This window comes from Excalfactoria chinensis, chromosome 2 (genome assembly GCF_039878825.1).
Source record: "Excalfactoria chinensis isolate bCotChi1 chromosome 2, bCotChi1.hap2, whole genome shotgun sequence".
Lineage (NCBI taxonomy): Eukaryota > Metazoa > Chordata > Aves > Galliformes > Phasianidae > Excalfactoria > Excalfactoria chinensis.
Window position 1 is genome coordinate 99,586,950 of NC_092826.1, and position 26,383 is coordinate 99,613,332.

General features: G+C 41.3%; 3 protein-coding genes across 4 annotated transcripts in view; 2 read left to right on the forward strand and 1 right to left on the reverse strand.

The window, feature by feature from the left end:
- Positions 1–484: 484 nt before the first annotated feature.
- On the forward strand, positions 485–13,633 carry MIOS (meiosis regulator for oocyte development). Of its 2 annotated transcripts, none has more exons than XM_072330172.1 (11): positions 485–629; positions 1,570–2,936; positions 3,143–3,241; positions 4,171–4,428; positions 5,265–5,434; positions 7,078–7,143; positions 7,700–7,858; positions 8,587–8,739; positions 9,995–10,199; positions 11,236–11,365; positions 11,612–13,633. In XM_072330172.1, the coding sequence occupies exons 2-11, from the start codon at positions 1,640–1,642 to the stop codon at positions 11,706–11,708; spliced, it is 2,634 nt and encodes an 877-aa protein (XP_072186273.1). In that variant the 5' UTR covers positions 485–629; positions 1,570–1,639; the 3' UTR covers positions 11,709–13,633. The 2 variants fall into 2 exon arrangements, with proteins under 2 accessions (XP_072186273.1, XP_072186274.1); XM_072330173.1 differs by lacking the exon at positions 485–629 and adding an exon at positions 982–1,106.
- Positions 13,634–15,152: 1,519 nt separating this feature from the next.
- RPA3 (replication protein A3) lies at positions 15,153–18,212 on the reverse strand. Its single transcript, XM_072327234.1, has 4 exons — positions 18,035–18,212; positions 17,787–17,861; positions 16,656–16,764; positions 15,153–16,167 (listed from the first exon to the last, which is right to left on the reverse strand). The coding sequence occupies exons 1-4, from the start codon at positions 18,131–18,133 to the stop codon at positions 16,085–16,087; spliced, it is 366 nt and encodes a 121-aa protein (XP_072183335.1). The 5' UTR covers positions 18,134–18,212; the 3' UTR covers positions 15,153–16,084.
- UMAD1 (UBAP1-MVB12-associated (UMA) domain containing 1) overlaps positions 18,067–26,383 on the forward strand; it is a 70,710-nt gene continuing 62,393 nt past the window's right edge. Inside the window, exons 1-2 of the mRNA XM_072327233.1 lie at positions 18,067–18,341; positions 24,480–24,592. Of these exons, the coding sequence (XP_072183334.1) occupies positions 24,511–24,592 (82 nt within the window). The 5' untranslated portion in view covers positions 18,067–18,341; positions 24,480–24,510. The remainder of the gene's footprint in view (positions 18,342–24,479; positions 24,593–26,383) is intronic.

Genomic DNA, 26,383 nt, shown 5'->3' on the forward strand with positions numbered 1-26,383 from the left:
AGAGCCGTTTGGATGTGGTACTCAGGGATATGATTTAGCAGAGGTTTGTTGTTGTGGTGTTGTTTTGTGGTTGTTTTTTTAAGAGATAGGCTACTGGTTAGGCTGCGGTTGGACTTGATGATCTTCAAGGTCTTTTCCAACCTGAGTAATTCTATGATTCTATGATTCTATGCACATCTGTTTGACACTAAACCTCCGCTATTGCAACTTTCACAGCTCCAAGGGTACACTGCTGGCTCACGTCCCCATTCATTTGTGGTAGGGCTCTGCTCTATCCTTACATCCCCCAGATCGTACTGGTAGTGCCGGTTGCCATGATACAGCTGTAAGGCTTGCACTGGGGTTTGATGAACCTCGTGATGTTCTACTCGGAACGAACACCAGCAGGGGCGGGGCGCTGTGGAGCCGCTGCGTGACGTCACCACACCAACCACAAACAACGCTCCTAACCCGGAAGTGAGAGCGCGTTCCCGACCACCGGAAGGAGCTCATCGCGCGCCGGAAGTGCGGCTGTTATCACTTCCCCACCGCCCCGCAGCCGGAAGCGCAGCCCGACTGTCGCTTGTCCCCGCGGCCGGAGGCTCCGGCTGCCCGTGGGTCGCGCCGCGACGGTGTCGCAGCGTTGGCGGGTGGGTGAGCAGCCGCCGCACCCGGGGACGGTGGGGGTTGGCTGCTGCTCTCGCTTCGGGCTGGCCCTGCTGCCGCGGTGTCTCCACGGGCCCCAGCGGCCTCCTCGTTCCCGCAGAGCGGGGCAGCGGTGAGGCGGGCCGGGCTCCGGACCGGGTAGAGGCAGGAGGAGGGGAGAGCTGAGAGCAGACGGCGGGGGTGGAGGGGATGCCCGGAGGCAGCAATTGATGCTTCTGTCCTTTCCCAGTCTTGTTCCCAGCCTTATGAAAAGCTTGTTGGAATCACAAGGTCGTTTCCTTTGTATGTAGTAACGTGTGAGGATTCTGGCCGTGTGGCTCCCGCAGCTATCAGCGGAACAACGAGTTTCTGTGTGCTGCTAGGCCGCATGTGAAGGCTTAGAGGCATCGGGGCAGAAGGTGGAACTGGGAGCAGCAGAATGAGATGAACCATGTAAAGCTTTATAGCCATCTTCAAGTAGGGTAAGACTTTGTAGGTTATGGATGAGGCTTTAAACAAGGCAGACAGACTCTAGGATCTGTAAATGAGTGCATTTCAATTAGGCAGAGAGGTTTTCTACTACCTGTTTTAGGGAGTGGCCCTTTACTGGCGGCACACCCACGCATCATGCTGCATCACATTTGGGTTAATGCTCTGTTCCATAATAAGAAGCCAGTACTGGTATGGGGGTTGTAAACACACTGCTGTCGGTTTGTAGATGGCTGTGTGATTTCTGCATCTGTCAGTGTATTGTAGCAAGAACAGGGGATGTCATGGGAAAAGTGGCTTCATGTGAGAAATGCTTAAAGTTTTGGCCTTGAATGTGTGCACGCTATAAGCTTGGGCTAAAAGCAATGTAGAACAATATTCTTCTTGTTGTTTTTTTTAATGATGAAAAAGAAATTTGTGTCTTTATGACATTCCTAAAAATCGTTTTTTCAACAGTTCTCGTATGAATGGATGTCGCCAGAATCTTCTTACAGGAGTTTAAGTTGTTTATGAACTCACCCTAAACATGAGTGGCTCCAAACCTGATATTCTTTGGGCCCCGCACCATGTCGACCGTTTTGTTGTGTGTGACTCAGAATTGAGCCTTTATCACATTGAATCTGCTGTAAGTTCAGAACTCAAGGCGGGGTCCTTGCGTTTATCAGAGGAAACTACAGCCACGCTGTTGTCAATAAATTCAGATACACCATATATGAAATGTGTGGCTTGGTATCCCAAGTATGATCCTGAATGTCTTCTTGCTGTTGGACAGGCCAATGGTCGAGTGGTGCTTACCAGCCTTGGTCAAGATCACAACTCAAAATCTAAAGATTTGATAGGGAAAGAGTTTGTTCCCAAGCATGCACGACAATGCAACACCCTAGCGTGGAACCCGCTAGATAGTAATTGGCTTGCTGCTGGATTAGATAAACATCGGGCTGACTTTTCAGTATTGATCTGGGATATCAGTAGCAAATATGCTCCAGAGACTGCAGTTGCTACAGAGAAAGTAAGACTTTCAACAGGAGATCCGGAAGCAGGACTGGTGGTAACAAAGCCACTGTATGAATTAGGGCAGAACGATGCTTGTCTCTCCCTTTGCTGGCTTCCACGGGATCAGAAGCTTCTTTTAGCTGGCATGCATCGCAATCTGGCTATCTTTGATCTGAGGAATACGAGCCAAAAAATATTTGTAAATACCAAGGCTGTCCAAGGAGTGACTGTCGATCCATATTTCCATGATCGTGTGGCTTCCTTCTATGAAGGCCAAGTTGCCATATGGGATTTAAGAAAGTTTGAAAAGCCTGTTCTGACCTTGACAGAGCAACCAAAACCTTTAACGAAAGTCGCATGGTGTCCAACAAGAACGGGGCTGTTAGCTACTTTAACAAGGGACAGTAATATCATTAGGCTGTATGACATGCAGCATACTCCCACGCCTATTGGAGATGAAACCGAGCCTACAATAATTGAAAGAAGTGTCCAACCGTGTGAAAACTACATTGCCTCATTTGCCTGGCATCCCACAAGTCAAAATCGAATGGTGGTTGTGACTCCCAATAGAACTATGTCCGACTTCACGGTTTTTGAGAGAATTTCTCTTGCATGGAGTCCAGTGACATCCTTAATGTGGGCTTGTGGACGACATTTATATGAGTGTACAGAAGAAGGAAAGGCCAGCTCCTTGGAAAAGGATATAGCCACCAAAATGCGGCTCCGAGCTTTATCGAGGTATGGTCTTGATACTGAACAAGTTTGGAGGAATCATCTCCTAGCTGGAAATGAAGATCCTCAGCTGAAATCACTTTGGTACACTCTGCACTATATCCTTTATTTTACCGTGGTTTATATTTTAAAGAAGTAATTCACCCTTTATGTGTAAACCAGTTGTGTGAAATGCGTGAAGGTCTAAATACAGTGTAATGTCCTGTAAAAGGCCTACATTAACAGAATATGAGTTTTAACTTTAAAGAAGTGTTTTTTCAAATTCTCTGGAAAAAAAAAATAAGCTTCCTATACGTGTTAATACTTATGAAGCAGTACACTGAAGATATGGATCAAAAACTTACAGGAAACAAAGGTCCCCTAGTTTATGCTGGCATTAAGTCAATTGTGAAGTCATCTTTGGGTAAGAATGTTGCAACTTTGCTAAGTTATATTATAATATATTTACCAAATGAAGCACTCTTGAGTTTGTTGTAGAAATACATGAAGTATATCAGTCTGTGTTTTAATGTATGTTGTAAGTACAGAAATGTAAGTGAACATTTTATATTACAGTTTATATAGTAATTTCCTGAATTTTTTGTTTTCTTTGATGATCATCAGAACAAAATAACCTCAGAGGCAGAACTTCAACTGACCTGTTTCAAACATTTACTTGTTGACTGTGGCACCAAAAGTGTTACTCCCTGCATAACTGTTGTGTTTTTCGAAGTTTTACATGGGAGTGTAGTTGTAGAAAGCTGACTTTACTGTAGCCAAAGTACATTTGTATGTTTAAAGAAGCTACCTTAATTTGAAGTGGCGGTCATTCATTGTGTATCCCATTATGCCTCTTACACTCGCTGAGGTGTATTTTAGGGGTTTCTTATTTGAATCTTGTCCTCTCCATTCAGTAAGGGTCTTATTAATATTTGATCTGCTCGAGGTGGAAAAAAAACACAGAACAAAAGCAACTCTTGAGTGTTGGGAAAGTTTCTATCACATTGATGCTTGCTGAGGAGAACTGGTAGAGCAGGTGCTTGACTGTATGCTCAAGCTGAACACACTGTTCGGCCCTGTCGTGGCAACAGGAACTTACAAAATCTTAGGATCAAGAGGAAAGAAAGACAGACTTTGGGAGTAAGTGTCAAGTTTAGTTGCTTGACTTTTAGGAGATCAGAATAAAATCATTTTCTGTCTGCTGCTCCTCACCATGTAGTTATTAGTGATGTTAATTTAGTAGTAAAGTAAGATACTTGGCTTTTTTGTTCTATTCTATGGTTGAAATCAAACGTTGCAGTTGCAATTTAGACTGTGGTTTAAGTGTAATTTAACGTATTGTTCCCATTTTAGGAACAACAGAGAACCTCAGGCACAGCAGGAGTGGATCTGATAGACAGGCAGATATTATTCAGTATCTGAGCGAGGAGAGATCTTTGGCTTTGCAGCTCTGTGGCTGGATAAAGAAGGGAACAGACTTAGATGTGGAACCTTTTTTAAATTCACTGGAACAGGAAGGAGACTGGGAGCGAGCTGCTGCTGTAGCACTATTCAATTTGGACATACGGCGGGCAATACAAATTCTAAACAAAGGTGCTTCCTCAGGAAAAGGTTTGTATCGTGTTTTGTGTCTTTTCTTTTGGAGGTGCATCACCTGAGTAGATGCTTTTGTAAACAGGATTTTGGAAGGTGGCATGGAAAATATTCCCACTGTCTTTCACAGTCCTTGAATTGGCTGTATTGGAGCCTCCGAATTTGACAGATCCTAATCTTTTCACTCCTCAGACTGTAGTATGCCTTACTGTGTAATTACAACATGTTGCATGTATTGATGCGTACCACAGGAAGTGTTACACTCAAAAGTGGTGGGATTTTTTCTTTTTTAATGGAACTGCAGCTGGGTCAGATATCAAATATGTCTGCTTCAGTTGGGCTGTACGCAGCTTTCTGCCAGTGCAGTGGCTTGAAATACAATATTCAGCTTATAGAAAGCATTGGTTCCAAAATTTTGTTTGGGAAAGCAACACTGTATGAAGGTAGAGTTACTGATCTTAGAGCTAGGAAGTGCTGGTATTTCCTAGCTAGTATTCCTCATTGGACTCTGATTTGCATCTGTGTTCTCTTATTAAATTTAATATAGTGTCTTTGCAACAACGTGTATTGGTGTGACAGGAAGAAAACTGTTATGGCTCTGTTGTTTTTAATACTGCACTTTTGGGGGCTGGGGGAGGTGTGTGCATTTTTGGGGTGAGAGGAAGGTTCGGAACAAGAACTGGTTGTGTTTGAATTAGGAAAAAGGAAACATTTTCTTTTTGACAGAAGAATATTTAGATGAAATAAATATGATGATATTAGGAAACATATTAACTTCAAACTCTTGTATGTCCTTTTTCTTTTGAATCTTGAACTTAAAATATTTGTTCATTTATTTTTTTTCAATAAACCAGGTGATCTGAATCTTAATGTAGTAGCAATGGCTCTGTCAGGCTACACAGATGAGAAGAACTCACTTTGGAGAGAAATGTGCAGTACTCTAAGACTGCAGTTGAACAATCCCTACCTGTGTGCTATGTTTGCTTTTCTGACAAGTGAGTCTGGTTCATACGATGGTGTTTTGGTGAGTAAATTTATGTTAAATTTCTTTAAATAATAGGCACGCACATATACGCACAGGTGTTGGTAAAGCGTTGCAAATTCCATGAATTAATCAGCTTAGAATTTATGTTTTTGTCTCACTTAACATCTTTATCTTCTAAACAGAGTTCTTGCTTTAGTGAGTGTTGTGTCAATGTGAAGGCTATATAAAATATGCCGAGGCAGTCAAAACATCCAACACAACTGACGCTGTTCTTATGGGATTTTTGTTTATCTTTTTTAGCGTGGAATTCTTATGCCATTAGAAATATGTTATCAAAATAATATAAGCTGGTAGGAAAAAAGCAGGAGTGAGGATAATGATCTGGATGCAGGAGTGAAGTACATCCTCAGCAAGTTTGCTGATAGTCAGCAGCAACTCTCAGTTTGGTACTGTCTTGAGGGATGACAGACCTTAGAAAGGGAATCCAGATAGATGGGAGCACTGGGCCATCAGTATTTGCTAGGAGCTTAATGAAGGAAAATGCCAGGTCTGCACCTGGGATGGAGCAGTGCTGGATAAAAACAGAAGCTGGGGGATGAGTGGCTGGAGAGGAGCTCTGCAGGAAACGACTTGGGGGTACTGGTGACAGCAATTCAGAACAAGCCAGTAATGTGCCCTGGCAGCCAATGGGAAAACTATTTTGAGTGGCATTAAACACAGCACAGCCAACTGGTCAAGAGAGGTGATTGTCCCACTGCATTTAGCATTAGTACAGCTTCAGCTTGAATATTGTGTGCATTTCTAGGCTCCGCAATATGACAATGATGTTAAGGTTCATGAAAGTATCCAGAAAAGGCACCAATGGGAACAGAGCTGTAAGTAGAAGAGTAGCTGTTTGTAGAAGAGTAATTGGCCTATACATGTTGAAGACAAGGATGACATAATATGATGTATTTGGGCTATAAAATAAGAATAAGCTAAGAATCCCAGAGGAGAAAACATTTTCTCTGAGCAAGAGAGAACAATCTTGTTCTCTGGGTGTTCAGTAATGATTCTATATGGGCACAGCTACGTACCAGTGTGAATGTAATCAAGGTGTTTTTTCTTTCAGTATCAGATGTGGCAAAAGGATTAAAAAGCAGCAAGTAGATATTGTTGCATGCTGCATCATGGGTGCCAATATACTTTTGAGAAACTGATGTTTTGGATATTGTCATTTTATTATTACTATTTTCTTCAGTTGTGGTTTTAGGAAAAAATGAAGTAGTACGGCTAGGCCTTTTATAAATATGGAAGAAGAAGGGTTGTTTGGTTCTACCTTTTGTGACTTCTTGAGACTCTTGGCTAGATGTGCTAGAAACGCTATAGCCTAGTCTTACGTGATTTGTAAAACTTCTGTTTACTGTAGTTTCAAAAACCATGTTCAGTGTGTTGTACCAGGATTTTCTACCACAGGAGCAGATTGTTCCAGGTCGCCTCAGTCTCAATCTGATGCCTATATCTGAGTATAAAAAGTTCAGCTAATATTTGGTGTTAGTTTTCTTCTGGTGCATTCTTTGTACGTAATCAAATTCATAATGTTAGCTATACAATGAGGTAAATGATCTGACTTTTAGAAGCAGTGTATTGAAAACTTGGAAAATAGGCATGTGATGGTGACATTCCCATTTTTTTCTCCAAAGTATGAAAATAATGTGGCAGTACGAGACAGGGTGGCATTTGCTTGCAAGTTCCTCAATGATGCTCAGGTAAGTCTATGGTTACACATTCAAGCAAACTGTTAAGCTGGGGTTTATTTAGTGAGATGAAAGTTCGGGGTGGGAGGGGTATCATAAGGGATTTGTTTTTTCCTCACAGTAGGATATAAGCTATGATATAATTTCTCTCCCTCTCTCTTTGTATTTAAAGTAAATAATATTCTATACTTGCTAGTTTTAAAAATCATATCACATGAGCTAAATGTTTTACTGGACAGTATTTGTATTTGGTATTTATGGCCAGACATTTACCTTCTCTTTAAAGAAGCCTTTGTTTTACAGTAGGATTCCTTCAAATTCACAGAAGCATGTGGAAAAACTGTTGACCTCCTTCTTTCTGCTCTTTGCATCAGGAGGTTTAAAGTACATTAATGTTTAAATTCTTGGTATATAATAGATGTTTAACTGTGTGATGTGCAGCAAGCAGTGTATGCTGTTAGCAAAGGACGCCCTTAAGGAAAATTTAAGAAAGCTTTGCTGTATGCATGAAATGAATTACATGGGGATGTACAAACAGCTGAACTATTTTTATTATTTATTTTTATAGCTGAACAGATTTATTGAGAAGCTGACGAATGAAATGAAAGATGCTGGGAATTTGGAAGGAATATTGTTGACAGGGCTGACAAAAGATGGTGTGGACTTGATGGAAAGTTATGTTGACAGAACTGGCGATGTCCAGACAGCAAGCTATTGCATGTTACAGGTTAGTTTCTCACTCAACAATGAATCTTTACATAAGAGAGCTAAACATAGTTTGTTTAGTGGTATAGCATTGATTCTTGTGAACTAAGAAGTATATTTGGTAGTAAACTTTGACAATATATAGCCTGCCTGTTTTGTGCGATCATCTGAAGCACTTTGTGATAACCACAAACTTCTATATTCAAGCTGTCTCAGTCAGAGAAAGTGAAGACAAGGGGAAAACAAAAAAAAAATAGCCGAACAGTTGAATAGTTGAACTGCTTCTGTGTTTTCTGATAGGTTCAAAATAGGCATTTTTGCTTCCAGGGTTTTGTTAGAGAACTGCTGTAAGGTGGAAGTTTTTTTTGTCTTTGGGTGGATGTTGCTTTTATTTATTGTTTTGAGCTTATCTTATCCTGGTCCTTAATGGAACAGTTGGAGTTACTACCAGTGCTGTGTTTGACTGTGGATGTAACCACAGTAATGATATGAACTCAAATGTGCTACAGAAATGCATAATCCCAGTTCTTAGGAGATCAGCAGCACAAACATTCCCAACCTGAAGGGCAGACTGAAGAAAATTGTTATCAGTCTTGTGTTAAGTATTTCCAAATATCATCTTTCTCTATGCAGATTATGCTATTGTTTATCATATTTCATATTACGTAGTAGTAAAGCCTTTTGAAAACGTGAATAACTTGTGTTGTGCGTGTTCAGTGTATGTCTGGCATTTTTTTCCTTTCTCATTAGGGTTCTCCATCAGAAGTACTTAAGGATGAGAGGGTTCAGTACTGGATTGAGAACTATAGGAATCTTTTAGATGCTTGGAGGTTTTGGCATAAACGTGCGGAATTTGATATCCACAGAAGTAAGCTGGATCCCAGTTCAAAACCTTTAGCTCAGGTAAGTATCATTCTTACATCCAGAAAGGAAGGCAACGTAGTGCTTAAATAGAAATAAATAAATAAAACTGCTGGCTGCATCTTGGCTTTTGTGAGGAAAAGCAAGATTTCAAATCAGTGTTTTGTTGCTTTATTTGTTGTTGTTGTTGCTTGGTTGTTTTTGTTATTAATATATTCAAAATTATTACTCAGAAAAAGGACTTAACTGTTTTGGTAGGGGGTAAGAAAGTGAACAAATGTACATGAATTCTGATCTAGGAAGTGCCATTTCATTCAATCATTATTTTTCCTAAGCCTTTCCTTCTAACAAAAACTCATCCTCCACAATCTGTAATGTTTCCACACTTTTTCTGGTGTATCTGTGAGGTTTTTTTTCCTTCCAGTGTTGAAAAACAAAATCAGAAACTTACCCTTGTGAATTCTTCATTATGATGAGGATGGTGCTGAAACTAGGAGATGGAACCAAGAACCGGTTCATATCAGCTTTTAGTTTAACTGAGCCTTTGAAGCCTTTGAGTCTGAAGTGAACAGAAATTTTCCTTATCAGTTAGAGCATAAGCTAAACTGAAAACTGACATGCTATCCAAACATTATCTGGTACTGTTCTTACTCAAAGTGTTCCACCCACAGCAACTCCTACTTGCTCATGCCTGCTAACATGTGCATTACAAGCCTTGGGGATGCAAGGATTTCTAAGGAAGGCTGTGTTTTGATTCACGTATTCTTCACAGCTTTTTTAAGAGAACTCCATGTGTACTGCTCCAAGTGAGAAGGAGTTGAATTTACTGCCTTACATGAGCAACATAAATAATTCCTGAAGAGCTGAAAGTATTGCTTTTCTCTGTATTATGCCTCAACTTGCGGCATAAGGTATTCAGGCAAAGATTAGTCGGCATATCCTCATGTTGGGGGCTCTAGAGTCACTTGGGTAGTAACAGGGAAAGGCCTGTAAACTGAGTAAACTTTATTTCTTTAATTGCCTGACATATAACTTCTTATGTTCTGGAATAATACCTCTCCCAGCAGTAATAGTTTCACATGGTTTTATGAAGTACATAGGCATCATTGAGGCCTACTTCTCAGAAGAGCATATCAAGTCTATAAGCCAAGACATTCACAGCACCTTCACAAGACTGTCCAGTGTAGTGTTCAGAATATCTCATAAATCAAGTCTTTGCTAGCTGGAGCAAATTTACTTGTAATTATAGAAGAAATGGAAACAAACTGAAAAATTAATGGGCTTTTGTTCTCTTTAGGTGTTTGTGAGTTGCAATTTCTGTGGAAAATCGATCTCTTACAGCTGTTCAGCCATTCCTCATCAGGGACGAGGTTTCAGCCAGTATGGGGTTAGCGGCTCACCAACTAAGTCCAAAGTTACCAGCTGCCCTGGTTGTCGTAAGCCACTTCCTCGCTGTGCACTTTGCTTGATAAATATGGGAACTCCAGTTTCCAGTTGTCCAGGTACTGCATACTTGTTTTAAGTTGTTCAGCTGGGGTCCTCATTAGAAGCTAAAGAACATGATCTGTTGTACCTTTTCCTCCTATTTGTACTCGTACTGTAAATATTAATACTTAAATAGACTGTAGTAGAGAACACATTTACATTCCAGCCAATATTTTGATTAAACCTATGTCTTTTTTTTGTGTCAGATTGTATGCACAGTTACCTCATTCTGGCCATTTTTTCCAGTGAGATTGTTAGTAGAATGCCGTAACTTAAAACAGAAAAAAAGATTTGGATATTGTGGTGTTTATTATGAGCTTTGACATTCTAAGAACTGAGAGATGTGTTTTCTTGGAATGAACTGTTGGAAGGCTGCAGAAATCTTGTAATGTAAATCAATTGCTCCTTAACTGGAAGAGGAAATAAATGTAGTGTAGTATATATACTCTCTGTGACTAAATATGAAAGAATGTATGGTCCTGCTGGCACAGCGAAGAGATACTATCCCTAGAATCTCTTGGTTCTGAATGTCTTGGACTCATTTTTATCCAAGGTCTAAGTAAAATTAATTTTTTCCATACTTTTAGGTCAGTCTTGTTAAAGAGCTATGAGCAGCTGTACAGTTGTCATCCATTTATATATCTCTCATTCTTTCACTGGTCAGTGTTATGACTTGTTACTGAATTATTCCAATTCATAACTGAGATTTTGCTAATCTTACATATTTTAAAGCAGAACGTTCCATGAACAGGTGCATAATTCACTGGAACACAATCACCAAAACATAAATCACCACTGGAAGAGATTCTGTCTGCAAAATTTAATAGGCAAGATTAGCACGTCCGTAAGGTGTGAAACATTAGCCAAGCAATACATTCTTGATTCTCCACCAGTTCTTACATCTACAATAATTGTGTTGATTTTAAAAGAGATGTCAGGCTTCTACTTCACCTGAAGTTCCTAATTCCAAATTCACTCTAATAGTGTTAGTGAGACTGAAATACAAGCTGTTATGTTTCATTTGTCTGTTGTGCTGGGCTTGCTTCTATGCAGGAGGATCCAAGTCAGATGAAAAAGTGGATCTTAGCAAAGACAAGAAGCTAGCCCAGTTCAACAACTGGTTTACTTGGTGTCATAACTGTAGACATGGTGGACATGCTGGGCATATGCTCAGTTGGTTCAGGTAAGTTGCCATTAAGATCTTTTCCATTTCACTTGTGTATGCTGCATGAAGTAGGATGTGTCTCCTTTGTTGTTGCTACAATTAAAGTGTCTGTTTGTTTATTTGTTTAAACACAGACTAAGCTTACTGTGCCACAAAGTTTTCTGTGAGATGCTGTGTTTGTGCACATACTTAGATTTATAGATTGCAAAATTCTTGTTAGCTTTGCCTTACCTGCTTTTTCTTTTTTTTACTATTGCTATCTAGGGACCATACTGAGTGTCCTGTGTCTGCCTGTTCATGTAAGTGTATGCAGCTGGATACAACAGGGAATCTCATTCCAGCAGAGACTGTTCAGGCGTAAATATCCTTTGAAAATATGAGGATCTCTAATGGATGCCCATTATAGTCCAAGCATACATTTTAGACAGAGGTCATGTTGTGACTTACTGACTGTGAAACAATAAATTGCTATCAGATTGGTAAGGTGATGTGTGTAAGACTGTGCGTGGCAGAAATTGATAATCTGGAAATAAGCCTCTGGATGTATCGTGTGGGCCTTGTTCAGAGGATTTAAGCAGTTCCAGAGGCCAGGAGGCTTTGTTGAAATTCAAGGAATTTTAACAGATTGTTCCGGGTGATGCTTATGGGCCCTTTTATCAGTTTTCCAAATAAAGCAATGTTTGTTTGTTTGTTGTGCTCAGTGAAAGTAAACCCTCAAGGGGAATGGCTAAAAAAAGTGTTCTTCAGAGGATAGCACAGTGATGCTGTGGTGTCCTTTCACTGGTTGATCACAGTTCTTTGAATGCAGTCACTTCTGTGAGTCAATTAAGAGTGTCGCTGTTAATTATATTCTAAATAATTTTATTTTACAGGAAAATCTATTTCTTTTCCCAAATTTTGTTGACAGTAAAGCAATACCTTTGCAATTTGAGTGCTTATTTAACATACTTTGTGTGACCCAGCTGATGTGAATTATAATGCTAAAGAGTCTGGGGAGATTATCTTAGACAAGAGGAGTTCCCTGAAAGGTTGTGTGTCAGTTTCACTGCAGAGTGCAGACAATTAGAAGAGCGATACGACTGTTTTATTTTTAACATAATACTGTGAAGATCTGAAGTGTCAAGGACTGGAGACTTGTAAATATTTCAGGTTTGAACTACATACTGAGTTTTGACTACAAGCATTTTGAATATTTGGGACTTCTGGATAATCGGGATTTTCCGGCACTTCTGAAATACACTGGGAAGTGTGAAGTGAACCTATTTAAATCCTGCTTCAGGTCACTGCTGGACACCAGTCTGCTCCTAGAGACTGCATAGTTTTATGTCATTGACTACAAGTGGTAAATTATATGTTACCTGCTGGATTTAAGTATATTTATTAACTTGAGAGTCAATGATATTTTGCTAATATTGTGCTAGGAGCTAATCTGTATCGTTGTCCTTGATTTTGTAGGCAACAAAATTAGGGGAAAAAAAAAAACAAACACCTGTTTTAAGGTATGTGAAAATAACATCAGTTTACTTGGTGTGTGTTTATTTGCTATTAGGAACAGTATATGAGTTACTTAATACTTGCGTGCTATGAAATACTAAATGGAATGCTAGCAATAAACTGGTACCGTATTGCCAGGACTGTGAAATTTGTTGTTTTAAAGAAGAATATATTGTAACATACCACGGGTTCTAAGTGCTCTAATGTAGTTGTAACGGGATAGAAAGTAGAAACGTTGTCTGTGGATGTACATGACTACATTTGGGATTCCGGTCATATTTTCTGATCAATGCTGTACTACATCTGCTACGCTTACTCTGATCTAAAATTCTTGCCTAATTGACAAAGATAGATATCAAGTTAAAATCTAAGAGGTACTTAATATTTGCAGTCAGGCTATTGTGGGGAAGCAGTTAATGTTTCTTTTCTTGTTGGAATATTTATTTCTCTTTCTAGGTTTTTTTGCACACTTTATGTTGCTGTTGAAGTGCTATGTAAAATGTTCTCCATTAATAAATATAAACCCCAGTTTGATGTATGATACCCTATTTATATAAACACGGGCAATAACACTTCTGCTTATGGAAGTCAGGATTTCTAAGTGCAAAGGATGTATTTTTATTCCTCTGTAGTACCATTGACCAGTAAATTTTCATGATAAATTCCATATCCAGGAATGCAACTGCTTAAAAATGTCTCTCATGTAAGAAAAGAAGTCTCAACTTTTTTGACTCGACTCTCCCTGTTTGTTTCAGTTTCTATCACTTCATTAAATAAGTTGCCTACTTCAGTGTTTGGCATGTCTTTGAAATGTTTTAGGTTATGAATACGTACGTATTCTGGTCCAGCGTAAGTACCAACTTTTGCTGTAGTAATCGGTACTCAAGCTTTCAGACCAATAATGACACTGTTTCTAAAAACTTACCAGAGGTGTACTTAAGCATTCCTTTATTTTTGTTGTTTTGCTTCTTAATTGGTAAAGCTGTGATCTGGGGAGGTGATTTGTAAGTACAGCTGCAGACATTCCATAATCTGCAGATAACATTTACATCTGCTATTTTCTGTTATCTTCTCAACTCTGCTGTTTAAATTGTTGAAGTTTGCATGCCAAAACTCCTTTTTGAACGTAGGGCTCATGCTGACAACATTTCATGTGTTTCATTTCATAGTATGTCCTTGCCTCCCAGACTTAATTAAGCACAAGCACTTTCTCATCTTATGCACATAATGAGCACAAACTGACTTGAGTATTTTATGGTGTCTGTCACCTACAAGGGTCACAGCCCCATGCTGTCTGAGCAAGGAGGGTGGAGCAGGCCTGGCAACAGAGATAATACCATCCAAGTGTCCAGCAAGGCAAGGAGGGAGACACCTCTGACAAGGCTTGGATGTAAAGAAAAAACAGTGGTAAGGTGCTGGCACAGGTTGCCCAGAGAGGTGGTGCCCTGTAGTCATTCAGGGTCAGGCTGGACAGGGCTCTGAACAAAGTTATCAAGCTGTGCCGTGTCCCTGTTCACTGCAGATGACCTGTAAGGGCCCCTTCCAACTCAGTTCCATGATTCACCTCACTTCTCTGCTGTACCCAAAGGGATCTGCTCTGTCCCGCTGCTCTGCATTTCCAACAGCTCTCTTGTCCAATGTGTGTCTCCCAGTGTGCTCAGCAGGCATCTCTTCTATACTCAAATCCATTTTTTCCAAATATGCTTACTCAGACCACAATCCTACCAACTACACCAGATGTTTCAGGAGGAAAAGGTGGTGGGATAGTGTAGCCCTTGGCTGAAATGAGGAAGAATATTTCAAATGCTTCTTAGCCACAGCAGGGAAAACATGCCCGTTTTACTGACCTGATATTCTCCCTCAGTGTTTATGGTTTGGTTGCCCTTATGATTCCCCTTCCATGAGTTAGAACTAAGCCAGTGTTTCTCTTTCATGTTTCTAAGCCCCAGCAGTTTCTCACACACTTACAGATGAGTGAAATCCCAAATGAGGGGGGGAAGCAATGCAGTTCCCGTGGTTATTCTTTTTGATATGTGACATGTCTTGCAATTTCCCTAGTTGTTGCCGTCTCAAGTACATAAAGAACCTGAGCACTATTTTTCCTTTCGTAGCAAGAATATCTAACAGTTCCTTATTAGTATAAGCCACACAGTCAGTTTGATACTGCTTGTATGTGTATCATTGCTCTGGGATAGAAGTCTTGACAGACAAAGGAAAACTGGCATTTACCACTTTGATGTAATCAAATATTTACACACAAGATCCTATATCCAAGGATGGTCTCTGTGTCAGGGTGAAGCGCTACAGCCATCTAGTGGTAGAATCCATTTTATTGGGCTCAGATAACCTTAATAAGAACTATTTGCATAGAATGTTTTACAGAATGTATATACGTGCACAGAATAGTTTTTTTGCTATGGTAGAGTAATTCTCAAGAGTTAAATTCCAGTAAAACAAACACATAGTTGTTGGCAGTGACACAGAAACACAGCAGCGATAGTACTATAGAACAGAATATGCTATCATGCCATAGGGACCTTCTCGTCCTGGTACTTCTGCCTTGACATCCACCAAGAACGAAGATTGTGATGGGGATTTTATGTGATTGAGTTACCAAGCCTAATCAGACACATCTCTCAGCTGTTTAACATCAGTGCAAAAGGCAAGTACCTTGTGCTCCACTTTGTTAAAATTAAATTACTTAAGTAAAATGGAACAGAAATAATCATAAACCATTATCAATAGCACCCGGTAGATATAATACTACCACAAGGAGTTGAACGTAGTCATAACTTTTTCTTTATTGGAGAAGTGACCATTATCAAAACAAATCTTCCCCCCCCACATTCAATAAATTTATATCAAAGCAAAAGAAATTTTAAAATATCTTTACATTAAAACCCCACCAAATATCTTTAATATGAATTTTGCTCAAGTGTCCTGGGACCTCTGTGGACAATGGAAAAGACGCCTATAAAACTTAAATTTCTAGCAAGTCAAATCCTGCAAGAGAGCATTCCTCATGAATGCAGAAGGGTTAAATATATACAGACAGTAAGATAGCCACAGAAATGCTCTGCTTCTTGCTAAGCTAATTCAAAGCGAAGTTACTAAGGAAAGATATTTCACTGGCCACACGTGGCACGTGTAATAGCATCTTCTTAGTATATTTGTTGGAACTCTTACCATGCTGTCAGGCGAGACAGCCATGGTAATACTGCACAACTGAAGCTCTAAGAAGAATCAATTGTTCCTCCCAGTACCAAAGGGGAAATACTCAGGGAATTCATGAATAATTTTCAGTGCTTCATTGTAGAGTTCCAGATCTGAAAGAGGACAAAAATAGAAGAAGCTTAACTTAAATCTTCTACTAGTAAATTGCAGCATTAAAGCACAGTCAATTTTAAAGCAGTACAGATGAGTGTTCTCCGTCCCCTTCATGCTCCCCAGTTTAACAAGCCTGTCATATTCTCACTGCTTTCTTTCTGACTGATTATTTTTAGGCCTGCTAACTGGCCAGTCACACAAAGTCCAGCACCAGACAGGGAGGACAAAGAACTGCGTAACTGGGACAACAATCAGACTTATGGCAGTGATCTAGATCAGCTAAGGTCTTGAATCAGCCAGTTTGGCAGTAAAACAGTGTATTGAGTATGTAATTTTTCCTGATGCCACTGTCTCTTTATATATTCCACGCTGTATCAGGCAGCTTGAAGAATGATCGTGTCCACAGGAAGGGATAATGCTCTCCTTATTTACCGAATAAACGTTCAGAACACAAGATTAATTTGCCATAACATATATTCTTACTTACCAAATGGACTTTTATCTTCCCTGAATTGGACGTATGACATGCACATGATGGTTGCCTGATTTGTTACTCTTCCCACCACTTCCAGAATTCCTGAGATCTCTTCATCTAGCTGCAAGACACACCAGAAATGAAATTAGCATCAGCAAATGAGCTGCTGTTTCCACCGCAAACTCCAACTAGGAACGCTCTGAAGGTTTATTACAACAGGTGCTGTTCTGTGTCAAGCCATACATTAGTACTGAGGGGGGGAAGGGTGGAGGGGAAAAGAAAAAGCTTTGCACCTCTTACAGATTTGCAGTTTTTGGTAATAGGCGATTCAGTACCTACACAGAAAAGGTATGAAGCAGCAGCAGAGGGAAGGTAGAACTTTGCAGGTATATGAACCATGCCATTCAAACACTGGACAGATTGATCTAGGGTAACAGAGACAGTTAAAAATCCAGATCTGAATGAACTGCATTCACAACTTAAGTCAATTAAAGAACTCTATAAACGCTAAGGAATTATCATCTGTGCCAGAGAGCAATGTCAGTAATTTTGGATTCAGGAGGTACCATCCAGAATCACTTCTCGGAAAAAAAAGCTAAATTTTTTATCTTACCCTGAAACTTTACTGGTACTTGGTTACAAAGGAAGCAGTATCGCTGCACTGAAATATCAATTCAAGACTCTTAAAAACAACGTATTCTTGAGGGGTTTTTTGCTTATTCTCAGAAAGTACAGGATGGTTAGGGTGGTGACGCACTGCAACAGGTTGCCCACGGAGGTTGTGGATGCCCCATCCCTGCAGGCATTCAAGGCCAGGCTGGATGTGGCTCTGGGCAGCCTGGGCTGGTGGTTGGTGACCCTGCACATAGCAGGGGGTTGAAATTAGATGATCATTGTGGTCCTTTTCAACACAGGCCATTGTAGGATTCTGTGAAGCATTCTGTTAGGGGCGGGAAAATGGTCAGTAAAGAGATGAAGGAAAAAAGTGAAAGGGAAAGTAAGACATGTAGCGAAACATACCACGCTACAAGCAATGAATGGGGCAAGCCGAAGTATATCCAAGCAGAGATGTGTCTGGTGGGGGGGAACGAAATGTGCCCGCACTGCAGCCACACATTGCCAACAACGCCCTGGGTTACTTACGGGTTCGCTCAGCTCCACCGTCGCGTTGCAGCCTTCTCCGTCCGACAGAACTATAAGTTTCCCCGTCGGGTGAATCTACAAAAGAAACGACGCCGTGCGCTCAGCAGCGGCCGAAAGGCGAGCGGGAGGACGGGCCTCGGCCCGCAGGGAGGCAGCAGCCAGCCTCGGGCAAGGCCGCAGCGGCGGCGGAGGAGCAGCGGCTCCCAGAGAGCCGCCCGGTAGGGGGAGGGGCGGGGCTGGATACGGACCTTCTCGACGCGTCCCACAAAGCAGACGGGCCGCCCGATGTGCTGCGCCAGCTGAGCGGCGGCAATGCGCGGCCGCGGCGCCTCGTGCACATCGCCCATGGCGGCCGCCTCCTTCCCGCGCTGCGCCGGAGTCGCCTCCCGTTATCCTTGGCAACGGGACGGCTGCGGGGCGGGGCTTACTCGCCGCTAGCCAATCAGCTCGGCGCTTTCCTATGACGTCATGGGAGCGCGCCGCGGTCCTCTCTTGAAGCCCGGGCTGGCGGCGGTGTCGTCTCACGGAGCCGGAAGCGGCGAGCGGCGGTGGCCGGTGGGTAACTGAGGGCTGAGGGAGGGAGGCGGTTGCGGAGAGGCCGGTGGGAGATGGCCGAGCCCTGGGAAAGCTGCCAGGGAAGCTCTGGGGCTCCTCCTCTTCCCCCTGGCCTGCCCGCCGCGGCCCGAGCCCTTCCAGTTCTCGGTGATGTCCGCGCTGTCTCCTGATCCCCCTCTCCCCCGCCGGCAGCTCTCCACTCGCTTTGCAGGGAGCGTGCGGGCCGCCTGCTGCTCCTGTCCTGCTGCTCCTGTCCTGCTGCTCCTGTCCTGCTGCTCCTGTCCTGCTGCTCCTGTCCTGCTGCTCCTGTCCTGCTGCTCCTGTCCTGCTGCTCCTGTCCTGCTGCTCCTGTCCTGCTGCTCCTGTCCTGCTGCTCCTGTCCTGCTGCTCCGCCCGAGTGCTGCGCAATCCCGCCGCTTTTCCTTGCCCCGGGGAACTGCAATCCTGCGTGCTGAGCGGCGCCGACTGAGTGACTGAACGGCTGACTGACTGACTGACTGACTGACGCGAGACAGACTTGGCTTCAGGGCTTCCCCTGTGCACCGCTGCCGCGGCGGGGTGTGCTCTGTGAATGTCATCGCTGTGCGGAGCGTCCTCCTAATTTCCTTTCCCATACCGCTGTCCTTAAGGGGAGGCTGTCCCCAGCGCTGTCATCCCCTCGGGGTCGCTCTGCTGCTCGTCTCTCGGTGGTTAATTTGCCAGAAATCTTTGTCACGTCAGCATCTCTTCAGAGCTGCAAAGGAAACGTCTCGTAAAGGTAGCGCAGTGTGCAACAGCCTGCTGCAAAAGTGCTGCTCCCGAGGCTGTTGTGTCTGGTTGGAGCATCAGTATGATGCTGTGCCCTGCTGTCAGTAGCATTACATCTCTGTCACGCTTGGTTGCTGCTAGAGGTTCGCTGATAGGGTTTGCAGAGAAAGAAGTGGGCTTTCAGGCAATTAGGTATTGCAGCCGGTGAAAAGCTGGCTTTCTATTTTATCTGCTGGTTTCTTGAGCATTTTGATAGCTGCTAGCAGTCTGACCAGGCCTGGTTCACCCCTGCCTTTCTATTTGTCACTTTAATCGTGGTTGTTGTTCTGTGATTTCACATCCTTGTGTGTTTCTTTATAAAAGTAGCTGAGGTTGCAGTGGAACTGAGTAATTCAGGTCCTCCATTAGAGCTTTGCCAATAAATATATGTATATCCATTCTAGTGACTTTATTAGCATGTTAGGAAATGGATACCCCATTTCTGTACTTGTGTTTCTCTTGACACTTGTCTTCATGAAATCCATAAACTAGAAGAGTGTGACTGGAGTTAGTGGCAGTAAATAAAAGATTTGTCACGGGTTTTCTTCCTTTTTCTCTCTTTGCACGAACCTTTATTAGGCCAGAAGCTTTTCAATTCTTTTGATGTCACGGGGAAGTCTTTTTGACATGCACGTTCTTGACTCTGAATTAGTTGGTTTCACGTTATAAGTGGGCCATACAGGGCTGTGAACGTTGCTTGTTTTCTTGTTGCTAATTTAGTCATCAGTCACAGCAAAAGCTGATAGAGCTGAGAGAATTGCCCTGATGCCATGTTTCCTCTTTCCACGGGTCCTACAGCTTAGACAGCTGGTTTGAAATTATTCTGCTTCTTTCTTTGAAATCAGTCTTTGTGTCTTTTCTGCCCTCATTTCACCATTTATTTAAGTATCGTTGTTTTCACTGCAGTTCTGCTTTGCTGTATTCCTGAGCATTTAGTTTTTGTTTAATGTTAAATTATCTTCTCATGTTACTTGCGAACATGCTGGAAAATGCTAAAAAACACAGTGCTAAATAGGTCAAAATCCTTGTACATACAGGAAACTTATTGGATGTAATGTATTGGTTTGGCTCAAAGGTCTCCCATACCTCTTGTCAAAGGAGATTGACAAAGCGCACCAGGAATACATTAACCCCTGTGTGCAGCTCTGTAACTCATCACTGCCCAGTGCCATGTATGTTCTCCGAGCCTCACATAAAGGCAAAATATTTCTTACCATCTCACAGCATTGCTACAGCTCACAGTTTATTACCCGCTAATGACGGAAGCGGTGCCAAAAGCGTTATTTTTAACTACCAGCAATTGAAACTGGAGGAAGGAAAAAAAATATGTCCCCTTTTGTGTTGAGGGGGAAACATGAGGAGAAGGGAATTGTATATTCCTTCCAAGGGAGATTTTTATCTCTAGGCAGTGAATTCAATTTTCAGGTCTCCTATAGAAATAAAATTAAACCCATCTGGAAAGAGGAAAGTGGTGTGCTGTATAGGAGGCATTACTGCAAGGAATGTGGTACTCTCTGAATAGTGGGTGTGTTTTCTCTGGTTTCGTGCCGACAGCTTTTTAAAAGCAAAGATGTCACGTGGTTTTTTTTCCTCTCTAATTTATGTGACCACGCATCCAAATTCCCCAACATCAAACTTCACTTTAAAGTAAATTTGTGCCAAAGTTGGTTGTTCTCAGCTTTTGTGAAACGAAGCCTCATCTTATCTACAAGTAGTAAGACTTAGCCTGGCTCTGCAAGCGCTTAAACTGCGCTCTTATCTTCAAGAGCGCGTGTGTTTTCATTCAGTTCTGTGTTTCTTTGTTCTGTTTTTAACATGTAATTCAGGAAACCTAACGTCTGCATTTCATATTGCTGGAGAGATCTGTGTTCGCTTCTGAAGTACCACAGCTGGTAAAGAAGAGAGCAAAGATTGCAGATATCGCGGTGCTGCCCATCCTTTTGCTATGTATATGCCACGCTTTATATGATTCTGCTTTTTGTCTCTTTATTTTTTTAAGCTCTTATTTAATCATTGTGTTGAGGATGGATACTGAAAAAAGGGAAGTTGTTGGGGCAGACCCAAGGGCACTACAGGTTTACAGGGGAAAAAAATGGGATACTCAAAAAAAGCTTATTTTCTGTCAGTGACGGGCTAAAATCCAGGCTTTGAAAGTGCTTGTAAAGCTAAGTTGGCTGTATCAAATTATACCTACTGCTCATCTTCTTCAAAGATGGAGCCACTTAGGGCCATTATGATGGTCAGAGAGCTGGAACACCTCTCCTGTGAAGGAAGGCTGAGGGGACGGGGCTTGTTTAGCTTGGAGAAGAGAAGGCTCTGGGGAGACCTCAACGTGGCCTTCCAGTAGGAGGAAGTTGTGATACACTGGAGCATGTTGCCCAAGGAGACTGTGGATGCCCCATCCCTGCAGGCATTCAAGGCCAGGCTGGATGTGGCTCTGGGCAGCCTGTTCTGGTGGTTGGTGACCCTGCACATAGCAGGGGGTTGAAACTGGATGATCATTGTGGACCTTTTCAATCCAGGCCATTCTATGATTTTTGTGGATTGAAATACCTCCTGTCTTGTTTGTTTTAAAGAACTGATGTTTATGTGTGCAGGATTTAAAAGCCGATAAACTAATATTTTCCTGCACAACTGTATTGTATAGACATTACGTATGCACTTAGTATGATGCTTTACTTTGTGCAAGTGATAGAAAAGGGAGGTCACTGTTTATGAGAGGTGAAAACTGTAAAATAATGCAGATCTCAGTGAGGAAGAAGAACTGATTGGAGCGGCTGCAGCTCTGGCACCTTGGAGTGGCTCCCTGCAATTGGAGACTCTACCAAAGCTACCTGTGAGATTTTATACTTCGAGTTGATTTCACTTCTTGTTGTTGTGTGCTTGGGAAGAAGGTAAAGTTGCATTTAAAACTGTTCCACGGCTGCCTCTCCTTCATACATCACTGGAGCGGAAACCTGACTCTTGAACATAGCAGCACAGGTTTTTACCGCTTGAGCTATGGGACTGACAGCCTTAATTGGTAGCAGGAGAAGACTTATTCCCTAAGGGCTGAAAAATGGAATATGCTGCTGGCGCCATGTGTTGAGCCTGGGTGTGGGGGGAAGGTAAGGAATAAAGGAGGCAATTAGGGGGTTTCTGCTGTGTAATCTCCATGGGACTGGAATAGCGGTATTTCATGCGCTGAGGTAAGGAAACGTGCACAAAAGAATAAAGTGCACGTAAGTAACATTCATTCCTTTTGTATGACTGCGTACCTGAGGCTGGTTGGCTTGGTGTGTTCTTGCATACATCAGTGTGGTTTATTTGACTGATAGAAATTCCACTGCGTCAGCATAAGCCAGCAGCAGCTGGCCAGCCCCTGGGCTGCTCTGCATTTCATTTGGAGGTATCACTCTGCACTTTGAATCATTGCTGGTTTTCACCACATTCTATTTATATACCATTCTTGAAAGCCAATGTTTACACTTCATAAAGGTCTCTGTGTGCTGTGCTCTGTGGAAGGATTTGATATGCTTGTAACTGCAGAGTGGGAGGCAGTTCATACGTGGTGAATAGTCAGGGCTGGTTGTGAAGTAAATTACTGCAGGTCACTGGGCAGGGCACGAGTCTTGCTTATGGGATCACAGATACTTGGGTGGGAAGGGAGGAATTTGGGTGAATTATTTAATCCTTTTTATTATTATTTTTCAATATAAAGGTTAGCATTGTAGTTTTCTATATTTCACGCATAATGATTCCTTTTTTATTTACATTTAGTGTAAAATAATATTATCACTAGAGTATACCTCTTTTCTTTAGATTTGACTCTTCCTGGTTGTATATATTAGGATTTATACATTGCTTTTGGATTGTCAGCCCCTTCTCTATGCGTATCTTCAAAATAAGTCAGGTTTCAGTTCTTCAAACTCTGCTTCAGGCTCAAAATTGCATTATTTTACTTCACCTATTTCAGTATTTCAGTAGAGAAAAGCTTTATTCGCTTCTCTTTACCTTCACTTCTATATAATGCAGCACTTCTTAGCCAGTCAGTCCGCACACTGCTATGTACGTCCTGCTCTGGCACTCAGGCATTTCTCTGCCACGGAACTGGAGGTGAGCGGATGTCAGGCTGGTGGCTGCTGGGCAGTGCTGCTTTCCTCTTCCATTGTCACAGTCCTATAGAAGGGAGCTGCTGTTGCTGGAGGAGGCAGTGAGAGTTGGTTGCTGCAGTTGGTAGAGCACATAATGTAGAAAATAGAAAGTGGTGCTGTACTGGTAGTCCTCTAAGTAAGCCGAACCTGTAAATACGTACTTCATGTGGTTCTGTGTTTAGTTTTGGCTAGAGTGGGGTTTGCTAATGAAACTGTCCTTACAACTTTTTGTTCTATTTATTTTAAGGAATGGCCCTTCCTTGATTCTACATCTTAAGAGTTCAGAATAATTAGATGATTTGTGTAGGATGTTTTTTGGTTTATCCAAATACATGGTGTGCTTCATAGCTGGCCCATCTGGCTGTCTTTTGGCTAATGCTTGGGAGGCTTTTCCAGATGAGTTTGTCTTCTTCAAGCTGCTAAAATCGCTTCGAATCTTTCTTTCCTGAGAGAGATACTGAGGACAATCATTTTCAGCTGACGCCTTATCCCATTAATGTTATGGTTTACCTGTTTTGTTCCAGCTAATGTTAAGTCATAGTTGCAGTCTGTTTGGGAGGTTCTTAATCATAGAATAGCTTATTGTTATGAAAAAGCTGCTTGATTGTACTGTGGTTTCTTTTAAAGGAATATTCCCAAGCGTTAAGCTGTATGTAAGACTATGAACTGGAAAAATGAAGATGAATGCTATGCTATGATTGCATATGTTTTTATTTTTTTATTAGTGCCTTTGTAACTGATGCACAGATACTTAATATGGTGTAATTTGCTTCACTCAAATACTGCTGCATTATAAAACTGCATTTCCTGTAGGATCATGTTTTGGGCTTTGGGGTTTAAATACTTTTGTGTATTTAATTTGTGTAACAACAATTCAGATCCACAAAAGAATATGGAAAGGCGCTTAATAAATGCTAAAGAGAGTTTTCTTCTTTCATTTTCCATTAGAAAGATAAGTTGTTTGTTTGTTTTTTAAATGGATTTATTCCAGTCTTAACTTCACAAAAAACCCTTTTGTAAATTATACTTTTTGCCTATTGAAGTCAATCCCTATACCAACATGAAACTCTGTCTTATGTGCGAATGCTTGATATTTCAAATCTGGTAATAAAGATCTATCTGTAACATCATGTATTTGGTGTTTGGGGTGGTATGAATTTTTTTTTATGCTAAATACTACTATTTTATATTTATTTAACATAAATTATCTTCATTTTAGGTAACAAGCTAGAGGAAGAGAAAAAGAGACTATGTTCAGCTTCTTCCGAAAAGGTCAAGATTCAAAGAAAATTACAGTGCAAGAGAGAGAAGCAGATGGATTTGTTATTGTGGGTAAGTGATGCTTCTGTATGTAATAATTCTTGTCATCTTTGAAACGCAGAAAGGTCTTTGAGTTGCTTAGACCAAGAGAAAAGAGTTAAAAGAAGCCATGACAAAAATAACTCGGAATTTTTGCTTTTCCACAAGTAAGCCTACTGGAGCACAGGCTAAACAGCTAAAGCTTTATTTCTTCCCATTCTGTTTTGAATAGGTACAGACTTCTTCAAGATCATGGAAAATACAATTTCTTATTTTCCCCTCATGTTTTCAACAATGAAACGTTCTTTCTTTTCAGAACAAGAAACCTCAGAATTGTGGCTTCTAACTTTATGGTTAGTTGCAGAGAGAATATCTTATTACAGTTGTTAGTTTCCCTACTTCTAATGTAATCTCTAAAGTCTTTTTATGCTAGAAGGCGAGATGTGCCTGAGTATTGCTAGTCACACAGTGGATGTAGATGTTCTGATTCAGAATGTGACTTCTGATTAGTTTGATGAAAACTAAGCAGTTTAGGATTTTCCAAGTCTGTTATTCAAAACTCCATCTGAAGTGTACTTGCCTGTGGTCAGGCTAAATCTACACCTTTAAGTAAGTTCTGTCACAGTTCTATAGGATGGCTCAAGCACACAGGAGGAACAGAATTTATTGCTGTAGTGCTGTAACTGATCCTTTTTCCTCTTCTGAAAATTTGTTTTTTTTCTCCTTGTAAAACTGTCATCATCAGTATTCAATTTCTGTTCCTCTGGTTAGGTGAGTTCTTTTCAGGAATCTTATAGGAATCTATTTCAGTGGTATTTGAGCATTCTGAAGTGAGGAAAGCCTCTGAATTATCAGAATCTACCTATGAGAGACTACTGGAGCTCATTCTTAGGGTAACTTACTCGTGTTCTTAAAACAAATATCCACAACTAGCTACCAATTATTAAAATAGCTCCACTTTCACATATGTGACTGTGTTGTCATATTAAACGGTTGTCTTCCCCTGGATTTTCTTCATATGAACTTGTCTACTCACCTTGGTTTTGATGACTACATTAAATAATTCCAGCACTTGCACTGTGGAGGAATTGAAGGGGAGGGCAGCACCATCATCCCCCAAAAGCTTGGAGACCAGAGTCTCCAATTCTGCAACAGAAAGAGAGCTCTGCACATAAAGGTTGCTTATCTGTTCACCCTGATTCTGTATTTAATTTAGCTTCATTCCTTTTTCTTGAAATGCTGTAACTATTTAAACTTTATTCCTATAAATCTGTATTAAAGTAATTTCTTAAACACGAACCAAAGAACTATCAAGTATGCTTGAATCTTCTGTTATTTCTACTTACTATTTTTTTTTCCTTGGTTAGCAGTTAATTTTGCAGGCTGTGATGAGACATAATATTGTTTTTTCATCCAAACTTTTACTTGGCAGAAGAACTGCTGCCAGTCTCGTCAGTGGAGCACATCAGTGTCTTGCTGGTCAGAAGCAGTTGCAGAATTATAAGTCAGCACCTAAGTAGATACTGATGTAGAAGTTTTGTCTAGGAATAGTTATTCTCCTACTTTGTTTTTTATTGCTTGGGTGGGAGGTATTGCCAGTTTTCAAAATGAGATGTAAAGCATTCTGGAACACCAGTACTAAAGTCATTAGCAAATCTTAGTAGTAACTATATGACAGCTGTTCTTAGGACTGCATCTTCAGGTTGTAAGTGTGAATACCTGTCAAGAAATAATCAAATTACAGTTTATCTGCAAAATGAATTCCCTTCTACCATCCATTTGGATTATTATAGTGTAGATTATTATAGCGTATTAGATTATTTA

Excerpts from the sequence above, each read along its gene's own strand:
- MIOS (XM_072330172.1), top strand. The coding sequence starts at position 1,640 with ATGAGTGGCTCCAAACCTGATATTCTTTGGGCCCCGCACCATGTCGAC. Across the intron at positions 7,144-7,699 it reads AGTTCCTCAATGATGCTCAG|CTGAACAGATTTATTGAGAA; the intron begins GTAAGTCTATGG and ends TTATTTTTATAG. Across the intron at positions 8,740-9,994 it reads GTTCAAAACCTTTAGCTCAG|GTGTTTGTGAGTTGCAATTT; the intron begins GTAAGTATCATT and ends TGTTCTCTTTAG.
- RPA3 (XM_072327234.1), bottom strand. The coding sequence starts at position 18,133 with ATGGGCGATGTGCACGAGGCGCCGCGGCCGCGCATTGCCGCCGCTCAG. Across the intron at positions 17,862-18,034 it reads TTGTGGGACGCGTCGAGAAG|ATTCACCCGACGGGGAAACT; the intron begins GTCCGTATCCAG and ends TTTCTTTTGTAG. Across the intron at positions 16,168-16,655 it reads GGAAGATAAAAGTCCATTTG|ATCTGGAACTCTACAATGAA; the intron begins GTAAGTAAGAAT and ends GTCCTCTTTCAG.